The sequence below is a fragment of the Hyperoodon ampullatus genome, assembly GCF_949752795.1.
Source record: "Hyperoodon ampullatus genome assembly, chromosome: 17".
NCBI classification, from domain to species: Eukaryota; Metazoa; Chordata; class Mammalia; order Artiodactyla; family Ziphiidae; genus Hyperoodon; species Hyperoodon ampullatus.
Window position 1 is genome coordinate 29,895,729 of NC_136930.1, and position 20,892 is coordinate 29,916,620.

General features: G+C 34.2%; 1 protein-coding gene across 1 annotated transcript in view; it reads right to left on the bottom strand.

Moving 5' to 3' along the window:
• The window catches only part of MMP16 (matrix metallopeptidase 16), a gene marked incomplete at both ends in the record, with an annotated part of 328,226 nt that overhangs the window by 50,362 nt on the left and 256,972 nt on the right, over positions 1-20,892 (bottom strand). Inside the window, one exon of the mRNA XM_079722437.1 lies at positions 2,695-2,833. Within this exon, the coding sequence (XP_079578563.1) occupies positions 2,695-2,833 (139 nt within the window). The remainder of the gene's footprint in view (positions 1-2,694; positions 2,834-20,892) is intronic.

Below are 20,892 nucleotides of genomic sequence, written 5' to 3' on the forward strand. Positions count from 1 at the left end.
TCTCAAGGTCCATAGAGCAAGGTGGGGATGATGGTCTTGGGATGAGAGTTAATCTGATTATCTAGACTTTGAGGTGATAAAGGCCATAAAGATATTGTGGCAAACTGAGACACTCATTTTGATTGTGACTGTTGTGAGATGAGTAGGAAAGGGAGTGGTGTGTCACCCAAATCTCAGGGTTCTAGGACTCTTAACTCTCCTGCCAATAATGAGATAGATACCAGGGAAGGGAGTGGTCTTATTGGAAACACCCAGAGCTTGTGGCTCCCTCTGGATAAGCAATGATGTTTGGAATAAGGGAGCTGATGTTCATAGCTGGGTTTGGAGAAGGTTTATTTGAAGGCAATGTGGAGAGTAAACTGGAGGAAGGAAACATCACAGCAGGGTCCTTGGAGTGACAAAGTTCTAAGATTAGACATTTCCTGATACAGACAATATATTAAGAAGACACCACTAACAAGCTAAACTTTCTAAAAGTTTAATATATATGTGACAAGAGACAGAGTTTTTCCTGCTGTTAACATCATGACATAAGAAATATCTCATTGAGTCAAATCAATATTTAACCATATTGTTTTTATTAAAATGTTTGTTAAGCACCTACTATGCAACCAACACTGTTCTGGGAACTGAAAATACAGTGGTATGCAGGAAAGTATAAACAAGCTCCATGTCTCATGAAATTTACATTTGAATTCTGTAGATAATTTCAAATTTTTACAAGAGCTATGCAAGTTGGAAGATACTGCTTGAAATGGAGTGGGCAGGGTGGGCACTCTGTGGAGGTCCCTTTTATGCCAGCTGTTAAAAGATGAAAATGAGCTAGCCATTCCAGAGAAGTGAGTGAGGAGAGACAACATGAAAAAAGTGAGAAGGCTCTGAGGCAATAAAGAACTGTAGGAACACTGATTTATGACTGTGGCAGGTTCTCCTCAGGCAGTTTTGTCAGAGAGCACTATTGATCCTGTGATGAGACAGGGCCCCATGGGACAGCCCTCAAACCATAGCCTGCCTAGGGTTTATTCTTCACATTTTCTGCTGCTACCGAGCACAGGACCAAAGAAGAGTGTATGGGAGGTAATTTTTCTCCAAATATCATGCCCCTAAGATTCAGAACATTTAGATGTATCCTTTCTTTGTCCACAATGGTACAGTACATGTACATTGTCCACAATGGTACAGTACCTGGGTGGTTTGGACTTCACTTAAAATATCACAAGAGTCTCCCAAACCCTGTGTTTTCATTACTCTCCTCACTACTATGAATTCTTCTAGCTTGATCCTGAGAATAATTGCTTTTTTTTGGTTACTTCCTTTATACACTTATTATAGATTGCAGGAGGGCAGGACTATTAATAGTAATCAGACCAGCGGCAGTAATAGTTGGCATTTATTGAGGGCTCACGTGTACCAAGCACTTCACAAGTAGTCATTAATTTAGTCTTTAAACTAATTTTGAGATGGGGAGCACTACTAATCCCATTTTCCAGGTGGAGAAACTGAGGTAAAGGGAACTGAGTATCTGTTCAGTTCTTACAGCTAGCAAGTGCTCAAAATTGGCAGAATGAATGCAGGATCATCATGTTCTTATAATTAATATACTATACCCCTCTTTCTCAAGTTACAATTTGTAAAGATAAATTCTGAGTATACACTTTCACTTTACATGGGTGGTTTGGGCTTCACTTAAAATATCACAAGTGTCTCTCAAAGCCTCTGTTTTCATTACTCTCATCACTGCTATGAATTCTTCTAGTTTGATCCTGAGAATAATTGCCTTTTTCTTTTTGGTTAAGATCCCTTTTCTTTCCCCTCAATCTCAATCCTTATTTAAGCTTATTCTCAGTCCTTTAGGCTCTTGGCCAATCCATTCAATCATATTCATTCTGCACTCTAGTTTTTCTCAAATCATGTTCTCTTCACAATTCTCTCAGTCCTACAACTCAGTCAGTCTGTGTACCCTGCCCCCCCAATAGACTTAAGATTTATTGTTTCGAATATTAGTAAGTTTAGAAGATGGAGTACCAGTCACTTGACTTAAGTTCACTTTACCAGATAATTTCACTTTTGCATGTTAGACATTAGTATTTGTGCAATTGATTTTTTTCACTCAGATAAATAACAAATAATAAATTTTATTGGGTAAAATGATTGGGTGAATATTTTCTATTCATAAGCTTTCCTTGCCTTTATGAGCAATTTCCTAGTTTATTGAAAACTATTTAACATAAACTGACTAAATCAAGTAAAGTTTAAGAGATTATATATGAAAATAAGAAGTGAAATGGATTTCATTGCATAAAAACAGCAAGCAACTCCAAATGCTCTTAAAAAAAAATCCTTTAGTTAATAGAAAAATGGTGTTTAATTCATTCATTAATCCATTCACTTATTTGTGTATTTATTTTTCTGGTGCTTTTAGGCCAAATCTAAAAATTTTAAGTGATCACAATGCCTCCTAAATTTGACTTACAAATGAGGATACCATATGAGAAAATATGTTAGAGAATTAAAAATTATCTTTGATTTTACTTCATTTATATTTGTAGCAAACATATGTGGTTCATTTTATAAAATGAATTAGCTACCTAACCTCACTCAACAGGTTTTACTTATTCATCTCTATATCTGTAACAAGGCCCTGGGCAAAATGGCCAAGATACAGCAGAGCAATACATGGGAAACATTCCTTACCTTTAAAGAAGACAAAATTCCCATCACTGTTTTCATAAACTGCATCGATACTAGGAGGCAAGCCCCGCCAGAAGTAAGTAATTTGCATGGGGTATCCATCCATCACCCTGTTGTTTCTCACTCGCCAAAACCACTGGTCCTACAAACCAAACACAAGCATCTTTCAACAAAGGTGAGGCCTCCGGGAATTTCCCTGTGCGATGGTTTAATGCTTTCACAGCTAAGCTAGTGCTGTTATCACTGGCCTGTATCAAAACAGTCAAAGAAACAGCTACCTTGCCCAGAATGATCACAAACGTTCTGTAGTAAACTACCCAATGTCTAATCCATATATTGTGGTTAAAAAGATAATGTAAAAATACTTAATATTGACAGTTTACATTATCTCCAGGGCTTTCTAGATTGAAAAACAGAGGTAGCACAGACAAGTCCCTGTCAGATTTGTGGATTAAGTGAGCTTTCCAAAATATAAGAGCAGCATACGAACACATATGAACCTTTGCACTTATAGACATATGCAAGATCTCCACCTGAAGTGTTGGGATGAAATAGGGAGGCCATGACTCCTGGTATGCCCATGTTACAACTACTTTCCCATGTAATTATAAGTAGAGTCCTCTTTCACTTTCAAATGTGTCCTGGTTTGGATGATAAATTATATTGTCACCTTAAATGACCAAAGTAATCTTGAAGGAAGGTCATCAGAGTGGATTCCAATCTGGGTCAATTGCCTCTCCTATTCGCTCTCATAATAACCTGTGCTTCACTCAGTCATAGAACAGGCCGTTTTATATTAAATGTGTTTACTCTTATCTCTAGTGAGTAATATATATGACTTGCTACATAGCAGGTATTCATAAATATTGTTGACTTAATAATTAGACTACACACAATATTTTTCACCATAAATTCTCACTAAGGGCAAAAACTCTCCCCAAAATGTATATCTGATGACATTAAATTGTTTTCTATTGAAACTTTTGGAGTAATTTAGAAACTATCCAAAGTGCTTTAATATTAGAAAAACTAGGTATATTTTAAAAAATTAGTTTCCAGTAAATTAAAATTTACTATTACATTTTATTTCAGTATTTACAAACAGAATTTTACATGCAAGTTTTACATTTGTACTATTTAGATAAGTGCATATCACAAAAATATTTCCATTTCAATTGTTCTCTGCTCTCTTCCCCCAGCATAGATATGAGTAAGTGATTTATTATAGAGCTTTCCCAAGCTTTTGGCTAAGAATAGGTTAGCCTGACTAGATTTCCTAGAATTTGTCAGTTATTCATATATTCACTCATGCACACACACACAATCTACTAAGGATTCTTCGATTTCAGGTGATATGATAAAAAGGAGATTTCTTCCTATCTAAATCAATCCAAAATATTAAAATTTTCTTAGTAATCTTTGAATAATTGGACTTTGCTCTAGTTATAATGGGCTGTCTTCTTTACTTTTTTTGCTATTTATAGGTAAAGGAGGAAGTAGCTTAATTAATGACTGAGTTCACATTCTATTCTTGTTCTGTTCTTTAATAACTGTGTCACCTTGGTTGAGGTGCTAGTCACTGAGTTATTACCAATAACTGACTCAGTATGATTACTATATTAAATGTAAAGGACTTTCTGAGGATCTGGCACATGGTAGCATTAAAACTCTTGGTGGTTACTGTTAAAATTATATTGAAACTAGGTACCCTGGTTTTCCTGTGTATAGTTCTGTTTACAATTTTGTCTTGTTCCTTATTTCTTCTTCAAATTTTAGTCATATTTTGGCTCTAGACATGCATCTCCTTCCCACAACATCTCCTTATGTTATTGACCTTATGTTGATAATTTCAATAGTACCAGGTATCCTGAATTAATATATGTTTTGATCCACGTGCAGGAGATACATTAAGCTGATTTTAAATTACAAAGTTATTTCATGAAAAGATCGATCTAAGAAAATATGTATGAGCATTAAGATCCAAACTTTAATGTCAGTAGTATGTGAGCAGATGATATTCTGATAATTTAAAACAAAAACAGCATCTTGGTCTAGCTGCAGCAGGGGTTTTTAACTGGGTGTTAAAGTCATTCCAATAAATATTTTAAATTATTATAATATATATCCTAAAATAAATAAAAATGGCTAAAAACCTACTGGATTCTGACAAAGAAATAAATGGCCATGATTATTTATGGAACAATTAAGCAAAAAGCTCTCTAAGATGAAGAATAGGAAGAAATTGGATGAAAACCCTGGAAATATATTCCAATTTTTCTCAGAGAAATTCTTCACATTGATAGAATCTCCCCCATACTGAGACAGGGCCAGTGGCTCTTTGGGACAAATAGGCTGCAGTCAGAAGATAGAAGTACAATCCCAAAATGCCACTAATGAAGTAAGAAATGAAATTACTCCCTCAAGATAAGCAGAGTTAATTTGCAAATCTTCTCAAGGTAATGTGGAAGCATAGGTGAATTCATGATTATTTCTCATTGATAGTAGCCTTGGCAGAGAGTCATATAAATTGTAGATGCTCAGGTTGTGATTCTATTCAATTTATTCACAACTCCTCTATTTAGCAGCATTCAATGGTACAAATAATTTAGCAAGTATTCTGTCACAGATGATGTAAACACATACCACAGTCACTATAGATGGCCACTTCAGAAAAAGTGCTTGTGACTAATTTGCAGAGAGAGGATATTTAAAGTAATATTGAGGTCTCAGTGCAAATTATCCTTCCAAATGAAACTTTCTCTGACCACCTTATCTAAAATTGAAGCCCCTCACTCCACCCACCCATACTTGCTTTTACTCTCCCCCTTCCTCTGCTTTTTCACCATCGATTACATTTACCACTGTTTTACACAATACATGTTTTACTTATTTTTTGCCCATTCTCTCTCCACAAGAACATCAGCTCAATGATGGCAAATGGGTCTGTCTTTTGTTTTCTTATGGCTTCCTATTTCCAGGAAAATGCCTTGCACATTGTAGAAGCTCAGTAAGTATTTCTTGAAAGAAAACAAAAGTTAGGAGGAAAGAGCAAAGTTAAAGTAAGTGAGTTTTATTTTTTAGAAGCCAAAAGCTCTATGGGAGTCACAAGAGCACAAAAGTGCTATGAATGGAAAGATGATTAGTACATATTTCATTTTCTGCAAGGGTAAGATATATAAAGGACTTTGAACCATGGGTGGATGAAAAACATAAATGTTTTCACCTTTCCAAACAATGTATGTTTTGTTTCCCTATGATGTAAAGGAAAGAATGAGGAATCACCTCTACAGCCCCCTAAAAATATTGTTTGTATCTTGCCTCTGACCTCTTTTTGGCTACACCTCTTATAGAAAAGGGTGGGAAGGGATAGGATACACTAAAAATAATCACAGCTAGCACATATGCAAAGTCAACTTGTGAAAAAGCATCGTGCTTAAAAATTACCAAATAGGAATTCTTACTTAAACACCAATATTTCACTTCAGATACGAACACTTTGGAGTTTACACATAGATTTTTCTTTCCATGTAGTACGGGACACAGACAGACCATTTTGTTCACAAAGATAACAAATCCATGGTATATATCACAAAGCAGTAACATAAAAGAGAAATACAGTTTGCTTTTCTTCTGTTCCCTTTAAAATTCTGGTTTATAATCTAATCTGCACATTGTTTGCTGACAACTGTACAGAAAAATTGTCCTCCTGCTGTCTGCATATGAAAATGATGATGTTACTGATGTACTTGCAGTAGAGAATACTGTTTTCAGGCCTCTTTATAAAAAACTCATTAGTAGAACTGACTTACTTTTACTTCTCTTCTAAAATATAATATTTGTTTATTTAACCAACAACTTGATGTAAATCTATGAATGGCTCACATGTCTCAACATGAACGTTTCCAGAAGGCATTCACTGTTCTCTCAGCCCCCTCCTGCTGTGCCACCTCAGGCTTCCTCTAGTCTTTCCCACTTCTAAAATAGCATCTCAAATCTCTTGATTTCTCATCATCATCACTGTCACCATGCTACTCAGGCTGCCATTGTATTTCACTCAGATGACTGCAATGCCAACTGAAAGCCACTGGTTTCCCTCCTACTGTATCTGAAGCAGAATTCAAACTCAGCCCTGCCCCCAGCTGCTGTGCAGCCCCTTACGGAGTTCTTCTGTGTTCATGTTCCAGTTACATGGGATTCCTTCTGGTTTCTCAATAGAGTCAAGCTTTTTTCTTCCTCAAGACTTCTCCTATGCAGTTTGCTGCACTTTGAATGTTCTTTCCCTTCCTCATAATTTTCACTGATTGTGAATCATCTATTAGTTCTCAGTTAAATATCCTTTCCACAAAAAGGCCTTAGTTGTTCCCTGATTGAAATTAGGTGACTCTACTATACTGTTTCAGAGTAGTCTGTAATTTTATAGTACTTACACAGTCAGTTGCTATATAATTGTTTTTGTGTCTTGAAGTCTTCCCTCTGTTCCACTGTGTTATGTGCCCCAGAACAGTGGGTTGGCAGGGATACCAAATTACCAGCTTTGAGCACTGTGTCTTGCAAAGTGTAGGAGCCCTAAACATATTTAATGGACATATCTCTTTATTTTTTTAATCAAACCACATATGTTGAATAACAAATATACCCAAGGTTGCTTAAATCAAGGTAACTGCTTAATGTGGGTGCCAAACTATTTATTAAAATGACATTCTAATCAAATCAAGGGAACTCACCAGTTATGAAAAAATTAGAAAAATATTTATGACTATAATACAGATTTATTTATAAGCAATCTTTTTTTTTTTTTTTTTGAGGGCTTAATATATGGCTTGGAGAGTGTTTGGGAATCTGGTGTTCAAAATTAATCTGGTTCTTAAGAAAACAAAATCGGACATGTAATAATAGTGGAAGAAAGCCCAAATCATGGCAGCTATATGCATAATAAGGGGGAAAGCAATCTGAATGAATGCTTAAAATTAGAGGAAGAAATGTTGACCTTCTACTCTGTGGTAGGCCTGTATTTGCTTCTACTGCTTCTTAGGCAGAACGACACCTCTGAGACCCCCAGTTCCACCCTGGAACCACCCTTGGAAGCCAGAATCATCAAGTTATCTCACAGGTAACTGGAGTTAGGGAGCCAGCAGTGCATGGGTAACTACGTAAATCTGGGCAGGAAATGGAGCCAGCAAGGACTTCTAAGCCTAAGAGAAACATCCTTAGAGATGCATCCTAAGAGAGCATCTGTCCCAGGCCACTGTTTTTTTGAAAGATCAAGAGGAATAAAAGGGGAATTTGAAGACAAGATTACCGATGGCCATGTTTGCAGTTAAAAGAAAAAAAAATATGCTTTGGTGCTAACACTTTCCCCATTTAGACTGACTCATGGTCTTACACATTCTTCAAATGCACAGAGTAAAAACAAATGATCAGAATTTCTTATAAAATTTAGTGTTCAAACACTGTTTAATCATACCATATGCTAGGTCCTATATCTCTCAATCATGTGCATAATTACTGAGCCTACTGAAATACAATTGATATTAATGAATAACAATTATTAGGCTAAATCTATTCATTTTAGTAATACGTATTACTAAATCCAACACATATATTACCTACAAGTTTTAAAAAATATTTTTATATTGAAATAACTATAGAGTCACATTATAGTTTTAAGAAAAAAACAGAGATTCCTTTTACTCTCTCCCGTTTCCTCCAGTGATACCTCTTACATAACAAAAGTACAATATCAAGACTAGAAACTTAAGATTGATACACTCCACTGACCTGCTTAAAATTTTACATGCACTTGAGTGTACATGTGTGTGTTTATGTTAATTTTAATATTGAAAGTACACCTTTATGATGCAGAGATATGTCAGTTGCCACCTTAACCTACTGATCAAGCTTTGCATCAGTCACAGTAACTTGATATTATACACCACCTAACGTGATAAAACATAGAATACCTAGACATTTGAAGGTCACAGGATCATCTATGAAGTACAACCATGTAGAAGCCAAACATGTTTAAAGTAGAATTTCGTTGAGCCTTTAGGCTTAACTTCTTCCAGTTTATAGGAAAAAGGAATAAGTTAAATGACACTAACAGTCAAACACATTTCAGAATGTGAGATGGTATATAAGAGAGAACTGGCCTAGTCTCAGCAAGAAAGAAGAAGAAAAGAAAAAGAAAAGAAAAAAAAAGGCAGGGAGAAAAAAGCTGGAGAGAATAATCAGTTAAAAGATCTAAATAGACATAACAGCAATATGCAATGCATGGATAGTCACCAGATCCTGTATTTGGAAGTGGAGTTTCATAATATCCACAGCTTTCTTTCAAATGTTTCACCAAACACGTGGGCATGTGTTTTGCACATGCACACATACGTATGTAAAGAAAATAGAGACCAACACTAACCATTCTTAAATCTATATATTAGATGTGCACATGCTCATTCTTCCAACTGTACTTTTGAAGATCCCGCACGTAGCAACGAAGATCCCGCATGCCACCAACTAAGACCCAGAACAGCCAAATAAATAAATAAGTAAATAGTGAATTGTGAAAGGTACTGGGATATTTAAAGAGAGAAAGACCATTTACATATAATTAGCTATATTTCTTTTTCAACATTGGAAAAGAAAAAGTAAAATCATAACTTTGAGAAAAAAAAAACTATGAAAAGATGCTTAAAAGATGTATCTAGTAAAGGTAATACCATTCTGGGAAGCTTTCATTATCTTATCACAAGAGCTGACACAAACTGGTTTTTGATATATAAACCTTAGGAGAAAACCTGTTCAAAGTAACCATTAAAAGATACTTTCTCATCAAGACAGTCATGAATGTCTGCAATGATCTTGCAGGCACAATTTTCAGGGCTCATCAATCAAAGATTAACCAGATGTCATTCCAGGAGAAATGATACAGCAGTACATCTCAATAGGTCAAATAAGTCTGGATATTGTCTGTAGTTTTTGAAAAATGCTTAAAACACAGACTCACTATAATGGAGGAAGGAAGTAACATATTAACAAGTGATTCTTCTAAATCAATTTCAAAAGTCACAATGATGGAATCTCCCTTAATGTCTTTAACTATTTTCAAGAAAGAATCTATTATAGTTACCATCTGGATTTAGAAATGTAAATTATTTTAAGAAATAAAATGTATATTTTTGTTTCAAAGGAAAGAAGAGTTAGTATTTTCAGAATAATTTGTTTACTGTGTGTGCTAAATTTATGTGATACTTTCTATAGTCTCCAAATGTAAAAAAAAAGAAAAGAATTTTTTTTCAATCAACTTATATTGAAAAATCTACACACTAAAATGTTAAGTGTTATGTCAGATATGGATCACTTGTTAATTAGTATTTATAAAATCTTAACAAAAAATACTAATTTTTAAAACTGAAAAATTAATAATTATCCATACATAATGTAATAACATAAATATTTATTTTTATTCCATTTATATATGCAAGTAATGAATGGTTATGTAGTATTTCTATACGAAGTGTAGTTAAGCCCTGCAATAGAAAGATCTGAGGAACACATGAAAGATGGATGTGTGTTGACACTGTTTTCTTTTTAGGTCCTTATATCATTTTTTTTTTCCTGTTTCTTTTTGCATCTACTCTTGTTCAGAACCACTTTGCAATGATTGTGATGGAGAAAAGAACAGTTTACTAAAAAATGCTTCATCGATACACTGCCTTTAGGGAAAGGAGTCTCAAACGGTAGATATGATTGTGCCACACAGTACTATGACATTTTGCTTTCCCCCCACTCCTATGAGGATCATGAATATTGGCAGGGTGATCTAAGTTTCAATTCACATATCATGTAATTTAGTTGAAAAAAAAAGAAAAGATTTCATTCCTCCCACTGAACTAGCAGTTCTGGATTCCAAAAATATGAACTCTTTAAGAATGTACATTCATTATAGAGGGGAAAAGAGGCAAACAACTAATTTCAAAGTCTGTGTGAAATGCTATTATTGCTGCCTCTGTAAAATGGGGACTACCATTTAGTGAATATAACGAGCTGGGAAACAGCTGTGTCATTAGTACACCTACCAAGAATTACCATCTCTTTATTTTTGACCTGAAGAAAGATGTCTCATTTACAATAAAAAAATATGTTCCTGCTGAATAAAGTATAGGCTATTTTTTACTCATGGTAGTTGAGAGGGCAATGTATTCAATTTAGTTTTTTAGCCACAAAATCTAAAATTGTCTCCTCAATTTTTTCTATCAGCTCATCATGTTTTATTTTCTTCAAAATATCTATCGTTCTCTGAAATTATCTTGTTTATTTGCTCACCTGTCTCTCATCATAGTATACACCTCATCTATCTTATTAAAACACTGCACTTCTCAGTTCTGGAACAATACCCAACACTGTGTGTTAAATAAGTGTCCAAAGACAGAGAAAAACAGACAGTGAAAGTGAGACACATGAGCAAATCTTTTCCTTGGCCTGGATGTAGGGGTCCTGGTTTGTCAATATTTAACTTAAGTGTTCCCACAGAAATTCTTCCCCAGTCTCTCTTTACAGCCCATACAGCACCCCATATCTACAAAAGTACTTAGATCACTATATGAAAATTATCCATTTGCCAGCCTGTTTCTACATGTTCTAAATGAGCATCATTATCATTTGCTTTCTCCCTTCCTCCTTCCGTCCCTTCCTTCCTTCTTTTTTTTTTTTTTTTTTTTTAATGACTCAATTCAGACTTCACAACCTCCAGGGACATTCACTTAAAACTATGCCTATATTCCCCAAGAGCCCTTCCTGCCCTGTAGTTGACCCTTCTGTTTTTCCTATTACATCCTGCCATGGTGCCATGACAAGGTCATGATGTAGAGAAGGGGAAAGAGAGATATTTAATGAGAAAGGGATGTTTCATAATGTGACATCAGAAGAATCAAGGGTTGAGCTAGAGCTATGGAGTATTATTTTTATGGCTTCCTCTTCAACCTGTCATATTCTTTTCCCCCAGTCCTAACCATATTAAATGGAGGAAACTCATTGAGCTGAAAGAATGTGGAAAGCAGAGCAGACAATCAGTGATAAGAAATATATCCTGGACAGAAATAAAGAGTCATCAATAGACTCTATGCAAAATCTCTGAGCAAGTGCAGAAGCCTAAGGGGGAAGGGAGGAAAGCAGGCTAGATGCCCAGAAGGGAATGTGTTGGAGGGAAACTTTTTCTTTCTTTCAAAGGGATACAAAGTTACTTGTCAACAAATTAGGTGTTAAATGTCTATGTTGAATTAGAGGTTTGCTCCTAAGAGATAAGGGTAGATTGAGTGGAAAATTCCCAAGAAATTACAAAGCAAAAAACCGTGAAAGATTCTTAAGGGACTTTGTTCAGAGTTCAGGTGCAGTTGTTGCCATAACAGGAGAGACTAATCCTCACTACCTTTACGTAATTACTTTATGCTAATATACTCTTGAAAACATGCCTTCTGTTGCTACTGTTTTGTTTTGGTTTATTTACTTAACTAGGGAGTTCAAAAGGTAATTGCCCTTCCTTAAGCTCAAAGAAAGTCCTCAACAAACAACTTGATGTGCAATAAAATAGTAATGAACTTCTAAATTTGTCCTGAGGGAAGTCAGATTATCACAATCATTAGCAAATGTAAAGCACTTGTGCTATTGGTTCACAATCTAGTGAAACTAATATGAGTAAGCAATTTTTGCTTATTGTTGAATAAAAAAAAAAAAAGGAGGAACATCTCCAAAATAAATATAAGTTAATAAGTTTCCTAATATTTCAGCTAAATAATGGAGCCTTGGACAATGATTGATGTGATTGAATATTTTTAAAAATTATTCTAAGCAAGAAGGAATCTAATGACAGAAGATTAAATAAAATTGATAGATAAGATTTGATGATTTGTGAAATTATAGAAGCTTAAGATGGTAATATTTTTCAATAAAACAAATGGTATGTCTCTTCCACTTGGCTGAAAGATTCATAAATTAAGAGGAATTTCAGAAGCCTTTGAAGGTGAGGAAGATGATGTTGACTGGACTTTCATAGGTCCTTTCATAGGAGTACTATAGAAAAGGAAGTAACACACATCATACCAAAGGAAGGTACAAAATAATCTATGTTGCACAGGTTGAGAGTAATGGTGGGTAAGAGAACACATATCCTTTATGAAGAAGGGGAAATGAGATTTGAAAACCAGAGGTTTAAGTGGTTTGTGGTGGGGATGAGCTCTAGGGAGGGTGGAGCGGTCACAAGAGATAAATGACAGTTCTAGAAGCAACTGCACACAAATGCTATATGAAATGAAAACAGTATCTTGATGAGATATCCAATGCCAGATCAATAAAATAGAATATATAAGAAAGCAGGTATAGAGATGAAGGATTATAATGAGGAAGAAATAAAATAAAAACAAATGTAGAATTAGAAGGGTCTGACAAAATCTGTGCAGCATTGTGCTCTAGCTATGGGGCAGATGCTTACTTGGGTTTAGAAAAGAAAACATTGGGGATTTCAGGAGGCAAGAACATTACTGTAACGACTGGAAAGAAGAAGACATTTGTTTTAGGTAAAGTATCAATAGTAAAATGCTAAATAATGGAACATACACACACTAGAGTGAGGATGCGAAGTAAATAAAACACCACTGCAGATAATAAACAGTAACCCAAATTAGTCTCCAAGTGTTAAAAAAAAGACAAGGTGAGTTTATGAAAAGCATTTAAATAGGTGGGAATATTCCTCCTTGCTCAATCACATGTATTTCAACTGCTCATTTATGCTATGCTTATTTACAACTTACATGTTGGGGATATAGTTGAAAGTTCAAGTATAATTGAGAATATGTTACCCTACCTGTGTTTCTTCATGAAGATTCAAATTGACATGAAAGTGAACAAAGAAGACCAATTTATTTAGTTGAGCAATTTAATTTTTTTCTCTGTCTTCTGAAGACAAAAATAAATCCTCATTTATTGTTTTTGCAAGATTTCATCGCATTTCAAGTTTTTTTGATTTGTACTGTGTGGTTAAAAAATAATTTGCAAATCTAGCCTTGGTAAATTTAAGAAAATTGAAATTGTATCAAGTATCTTTTCGGACCACAATGCTATGAGACTAGATATCAATTAGGAAAAGATCTGTAAAAAATACAAACACATGGAGGCTAAACAATATACTACTTAATAATGAAGTGATCACTGAAGAAATCAAAGAGGAAATCAAAAAATACCTAGAAAAATATGACAATGGAGACACGACAACCCAAAACCTATGGGATGCAGCAAAAGCAGTTCTAAGAGGGAAGTTTATAGCAATACAATTTACCTTAAGAAACAGGAAACATATCAAATAAACAGCCTAACCTTCAACCTAAAGCAATTAGAGAAAGAAGAACAAAAATAAACAAAATTTAGCGGAAGGAAACAAATAATAAAGATCAGATCAGAAATAAATGAAAAAATAATGAAGGAAATGATAGCAAAGATCAATAAAACTAAAAGCTGATTCTTTGAGAAGGTAAACAAAATTAATACACCATTAGCCAGAGTCATCAAGAAACAGAGAGAGAAACCTCAAATCAATAGAGATAGAAATGAAAAAGGAGAAGTAACAACTGACACTGCAGAAATACAAAGGATCATGAGAGATTACTACAAGCAACCCTATGCCAATAAAACGGACAACCTGGAAGAAATGAATAAATTCTTAGAAATGCACAACCTGCTGAGACTGAACCAGCAAAAAATAGAAAATATGAACAGACAAATCGCAAGTAATGAAATTGAAACTGTGATTAAAAATCTTCCAACAAACAAAAGCCCAGGACCAGATGGCTTCACAGGTGAAATCTATGAAACACTTAGAGAAGAGCTAACACCTATCCTTCTCAAACTCTTCCAAAATATAGCAGAGGGAGGAACACTCCCAAACTCATTCTAAGAGGCCACCATCATCCTGATACCAAAACCAGACAAAGATGTAACAAAGAAAGAAAACTACAGGCCAATATCACTGATGAACATAGATGCAAAAATCCTCAACAAAATACTAGCAAACAGAATCCAACAGCACATTAAAAGGAGCATACACCATGATCAAGTGGGGTTTATTCCATGAATGCAAGGATTCTTCAATATATGCAAATCAATCAACTTGATACACTGTATTTAAAAAATTGAAGAATAAAAACCATATGATCATCTCAATAGATGCAGAGAAAGCTTTCAACAAAATTCAACACCCATTTATGATAAAACACTGCAGAAAGTAGTCATAGAGGGAACTATCCTCAACATAATAAAGGACATATATGACAAACCCGTAGCCACACATTGTCCTCAATGGTGAAAAACTGAAACCATTTCCACTAAGATCAGGAACAAGACAAGGTTGTCCACTCTCACCACTATTATTAAACATAGTTTTGGAAGTTTTAGCCACAGCAATCAGAGAAGAAAAAGAAATAAAAGGAATCCAAATCGGAAAAGAAGAAGTAAAGTTGTCATTGTCTGCACATGACAGGATACAATATATAGAGTATCCTAAAGATGCTACCAGAAAACTACTAGAGCTAATCAATTAATTTGGTAAAGTAGCAGGATACAAAATCAATGCACAGAACTCTCTGGCATTCTTATACACTAGTGATTAAAAATCAGATAGTGAAATTAAGAAAACACACCCATTTACCACTGCAACAAAAACAATAAAATATCTATGAATAATCCTACCTAAGGAGAAAAAAGGCCTGTATGCAGAAAATTATAAGACACTGATGAAACAAATTAAATATGATATACAAATAGATGGAGAGATATACCATGTTCTTGGATTGGAAGAATCAATATTGTGAAAATGACTCTACTACCCAAAGCAATCTATAGATTCAATGCAATCCCTATCAAATTACAAATGTCATTTTTCACATAAGTAGAACAAAAATTTTCACAATTTGTATGGAAACACAAAAACCCCGAATAGCCAAAGCAATCTTGAGAACGAAAAGTGGAGCTGGAGGAATCAGGCTCCTTGACTTCAGACTCTACTACAAAGCTACAGTAATCAAGACAGTATGGTACTGGCACAAAAACAGAAACATAGGTCAATGGAACAGGATAGAAAGCCCAGAGATAAACTCACGCACATATGGTCAACTTATCTTTGATAAAGGAGGCAAGAATATATAGTGGAGGAAAGACAGAGTCCTCATTAAGTGGTGCTGGGAAAACTGGACAGGTGCATAGAACACTCCCTAACACCATACACAAAAATAAACACAAAATGGATTAAAGACCTAAATGTAAGGCCAGCACTATCAAACTCTTTGAGGAAAACATAAGCAGAACACTCTATGGTGTAAATCACAGTATGATCCTTTCTGACCCACATCCTAGAGAAATGGATATAAAAACAAAAATAAACAAATGGGACCTAATGAAACTTCAAAGCTTTTGCACAACAAAGGAAACCATAAACAAGACCAAAAGACAACCCTCAGAATGAGAGAAAATTTTTAAAAATGAAGCAACAGACAAAGGATTAATATCAAAAATTTACAAGCAGCTCATGCAGCTCAATAACATACAACCCAATTGAAAAATGGGCAGAAGACCTGAATAGACATTTCTCCAAAGAAGATAAACATATTGCCAAAAAACACATGAAAGAATGCTCAACACCATTAATCATTAGAGACATGAAAATCAAAACTACAATGAGATATCATCTCACACTGGTCAGAATGGCCATCATCAAAAAATCTAGAAACAATAAATGCTGGAGAGGGTGTGGAGAAAAGGGAACACTTTTGCACTGTTGGGGGGAATGCAAATTGATACAGCCACTATGGACAACAATGTGGAGGTTCCTTTAAAAACTACAAATAGAACTACCATACGACCCAGAAATCCCACTACTGGGCATATACCCTGAGAAAACCATAATTCAAGAAGAGTCATGTATCAAAATGTTCATTTCAACTCTATTTACAACAGCCAGGACATGGAAGCAACCTAAGTGTCCATCAACAGATGAATGAATAAAGAAGATGTGGCACATATAGACAACGGAATATTACTCAATTTTAAAAAGAAACGAAATTGAGTTATTTTTAGTGAGGTGGATGGACCTAGAGTCTGTCATACGGAGTGATGTAAGTCAGAAAGAGAAAAACAAATACCGTATGCTAACACATATATATGGAATCTAAGGAAAAAAAATTAAAAAGGGTCATGAAGAACCTAGGAGTAAGACGGGAATAAAGACACAGGCCTACTAGAGCATGGACTTGAGGATATGGGAGGGGGAAGGGTAATCTGTGCCAAAGTGAGAGAGTGGCATGGAAATATATACACTACCAAACATAAAATAGATAGCTAGTGGGAAGTAGCTGCATAGCACAGGGAGATCAACTTGGTGGTTTTTGACCACCTAGAGGGGTGGGATAGGGAGGGTGGGAAGGAGGGAGATGCATGAGGGAAGAGATATGGGAACATTATATATATATATGTATATATGTATATATGTATTATATATATATATGTATGTATGTATAACTGATTCACTTTGTTATAAAGCAGAAAATAACACACCATTTAAAGCAATTATACTCCAATAAAGATATAAAAAATAGAATTTGCATTTGTAATTCGTTTAATAGACATTATAAATATAGATAAATCTCACTTGATGCCATACATCCATTCCTGAAAAATTGGTTATTGATTATTGTGTGAAGCAAATGCTATTTTAATTGTATGCAAATGAATTAATATTTAAAAGGATGATGTTAAAGAAAATCACTTTACTTGATTTTATAAGTGCTCTTTCTATTCAAGATTAAATAAAAACAATATAAAAATTATTTTGTATTAATATTTCTTATTGTTTGGTATTTATGGTTCAAATTTTTTTGATTCAGTCTACATTTAGACCATTATTTTCTAAAAGGAAAACTGAGTTAGTGAGTTATCTTATGCATATAGTGAGTTGGTAGTATATTGTTTAGCTCAACCATTCTCTGTTGTTCAAACCTATTAGAAAAATGGGCAATTATTTGAAAATTAAAAAAAAATACTTGTATATTACTAGTTATAAGTAAAATTGTGTCTATATCATATTTTAAATAGAACTTTACACATATGCATTGTTCCATTCATTTCCAATCCTGAAGACTAAAAATAAATAAATAAATACATAAATAAAAATTTAAAAAAAGATGGTCTTGCATAATATTGAAATAGTTTTAGTGATTGAAATATGCCTCATGTGATCCAATTTATACAAAACTAACATTGTTACCAAATATTATACTGAAGCAAATATGTTTTATTTCATCTGCCAAGCTAGGCTTACAAAAATAATCAATATTGTGTCTGGAAAATCTTGGAAATTGGAAAGTCTTTTCTTCCTCTTTCCTATTAATCTTCCAAAATTCTTTTTTTTTAAATCTTCCAGTAACTTCTTTCCAGGGCTTAGAGAACATTATGCACTTTCATAACTGATTTCTACAGGTGTGTTTTTTTCTTTAAGATTAACAGCAAGAAATCATCATAATTAAACAAAATAGCCATTTGTATGATTTTAAAAATCACATTTTTTCTATTATCAATGACCAATAAAAAATAGATAAATTATAACTTTGCAATATTTCTATTGCAAATATAGATATTTCTATGTTATCATTCATTCCTGTTAAAATATTTCTTTGGATGGTAGGATACACCACAAAAATAATACCTATTTTTTTCCCTGAAGATCCTTATGGATTTTTTTTTCCTTACTCAGTTTCTGTTACTACTATTTCTTACTAGTCAGAAACACTGGAAATTATGACTGAACACAAAACACATCAAGGGAACAGAGGCTAATTCTCTTCAATTTAATAGCTTCTTGTATACTGTTCTGGTTCAATTCTTCCCTGTGTTGAGTGTTTCACAATTACCTCTAAAACCACAGAAAGGAGAAAACTATATTTCAGTCTGTGTCAGAGAAAAAGCAAGTGAGAAAGTTGTAAAAGCAGCAAGATGACCACATGACTAATTAATTATAAATATACTGTGTTTAAGATATCCTCTTAATCAATGTATTAACCAATGTATTTACATTTAAATTAATTAAATATAACTTCAAAAATCAGCTCCTCTGTTGCACCAGTCACATTTCAGGTGCTCAACAGCCACATGTGACAGGTGGCTGCCTTACTGAACAGCACATATACAGCACATATAGAGCACTTTCATCATCACAAGTTTTATTGAACAGTGCTACCTTAGTCCTTGATGGATGGTAGGATTTTTTTCCCCATCCTGATTTCTTTTAAAACTCCTGTATTTTTAATAAAATAAATTCATAAGTAGTGCAGTAGTGGCAGAAGGCTATGGGAAAATGTTGACTGAGATCATCCTAAACTTTATGTTTTTAGAGCCAGTCTGATCAGAAACTTGGAATATTCCCACAATCCCACTGGTGATGTCAGTTGAAATGCTAATTGTGGTAGCACAGGTGGAGGTCCCATGACCACAACTTTCAGAAATTTTGCTGTTGTTGTTTAGAACCTGAGCAAAAACATAATGTTATTTAGCTGTGGGTATAACTGCAATGTCCTTTCCTCGTATTTTTGCCTTGTTGGCTCCTTTTGCTACTGAAACCTCAGCTAAAATGCCACTTCTTCAGAAAGACTCTTCTTGACCACCCAAACTATAGTAGCTATCTTCCCACCTGTCTCAACCATTAACTCCTATTACATTACTGTGTTTCACTTTAACCACTGCATTTATTGATGCCTTATACACTTATGTATATTTATTTGATTTTTCACGGTTTCTTCCTCTACACAAATACAGTTCATTGTAGGAGAAGGAATTTGGGGTGCTCACTGCAATAACCTCATGTCCAAGAAGCTTCCAGGCAAAGACAGACACCTTATAAATATTTATCACAGGAACATATCAATGAATCTTTTGGGCAAGAAATGGAGACTCAAGTTACTCATGGTGTAAGTATGCTTTGTAGAAATATAAAAGCATTCTTTAAAGTAAAAAATATGTTTATATTTCTATTCCAATTTGATCTTTGCCATTAATATTTTCCAAACTTTATATTGGAAATGTAGTAACTTCAAACTTACATTTTATACACATAATTTACTTCTATGAAAGTTAAATAAGAAGTTAGCCTATAATAAACAGATTGCCGTATGTAGCAATAACTCACTCAAAAGATGATAAGTATCTCTTCAGGAGGCTAGGGATGCATGCAAATCTATTGAATAATGTCAAAGGTATGTAAGTCTCAGATCCTAAATATTCTAAAGAAATCCTGTATAAGTGGAAGTTTTGAAAATGGGCAATTTAGTCGGCACATAGTCAAGAAAAGGGGGTAAAAAGAGACAGGTTTTGGTCAAGGGGACTTCAATACTACCTAGGGGAGTGTGTGTCCTGAAATCTTATCACATAACTGTGTACAATTTCAACCATGTGCTGGCAGTAACACTGGCAGTATCAAGCTATTAAAAAATGATGGCTCCAGGACACCATTAAGGTTGTCCAACTGCTTCAGAAGGAGCTTTCTGATTATAATATGGCTTATAATACAGACTTTTTTTGAGAATAAATAATACACACTTTTCATGGTGATAATTATAATTTTCACTGTAAATAGATAAGTTGTCATTTTAGCTCATACATCAGGCAGTCTTTGGTGTCTTTACTTTGTTAATTGAGTTGTTTACAGCTTGAACCATTGAGGCAGCCTGTCTCAAACCCAAGGACTGGATATTGAAACACTGTGACTTTCACCACTGAATGATATCTGGCCTCCTTCTTGGCCATTTATAACATCTCAAAATACAAGCAATTCGGACTTACACTACCTTATTTTTTTTTTCTGCATCCAGATATTGGTAGTTCTCTGCATTTCTTACAAATTAAATTTTTTTAAAAAGTTTTTAGAAAAGTTAAGATAATAACAACACAAATAATTGATTTTTAAATAATCCCCAAATGACATTTTTAAAAGCAAAAGAGACATCATTTTAGGCTTTACCTGGATACGCAGATTACAAATAATGAAGTGTTATAACTTCTTTTAAGGATGTCTGGGTTACAGCTGAACACAAAACATAATCTTAAGTGGCATTTTCCCTTTAATTTTCATGTTTACACTAGCAATTTCAATGATGCAATAAATGTTTTATGTTTGAA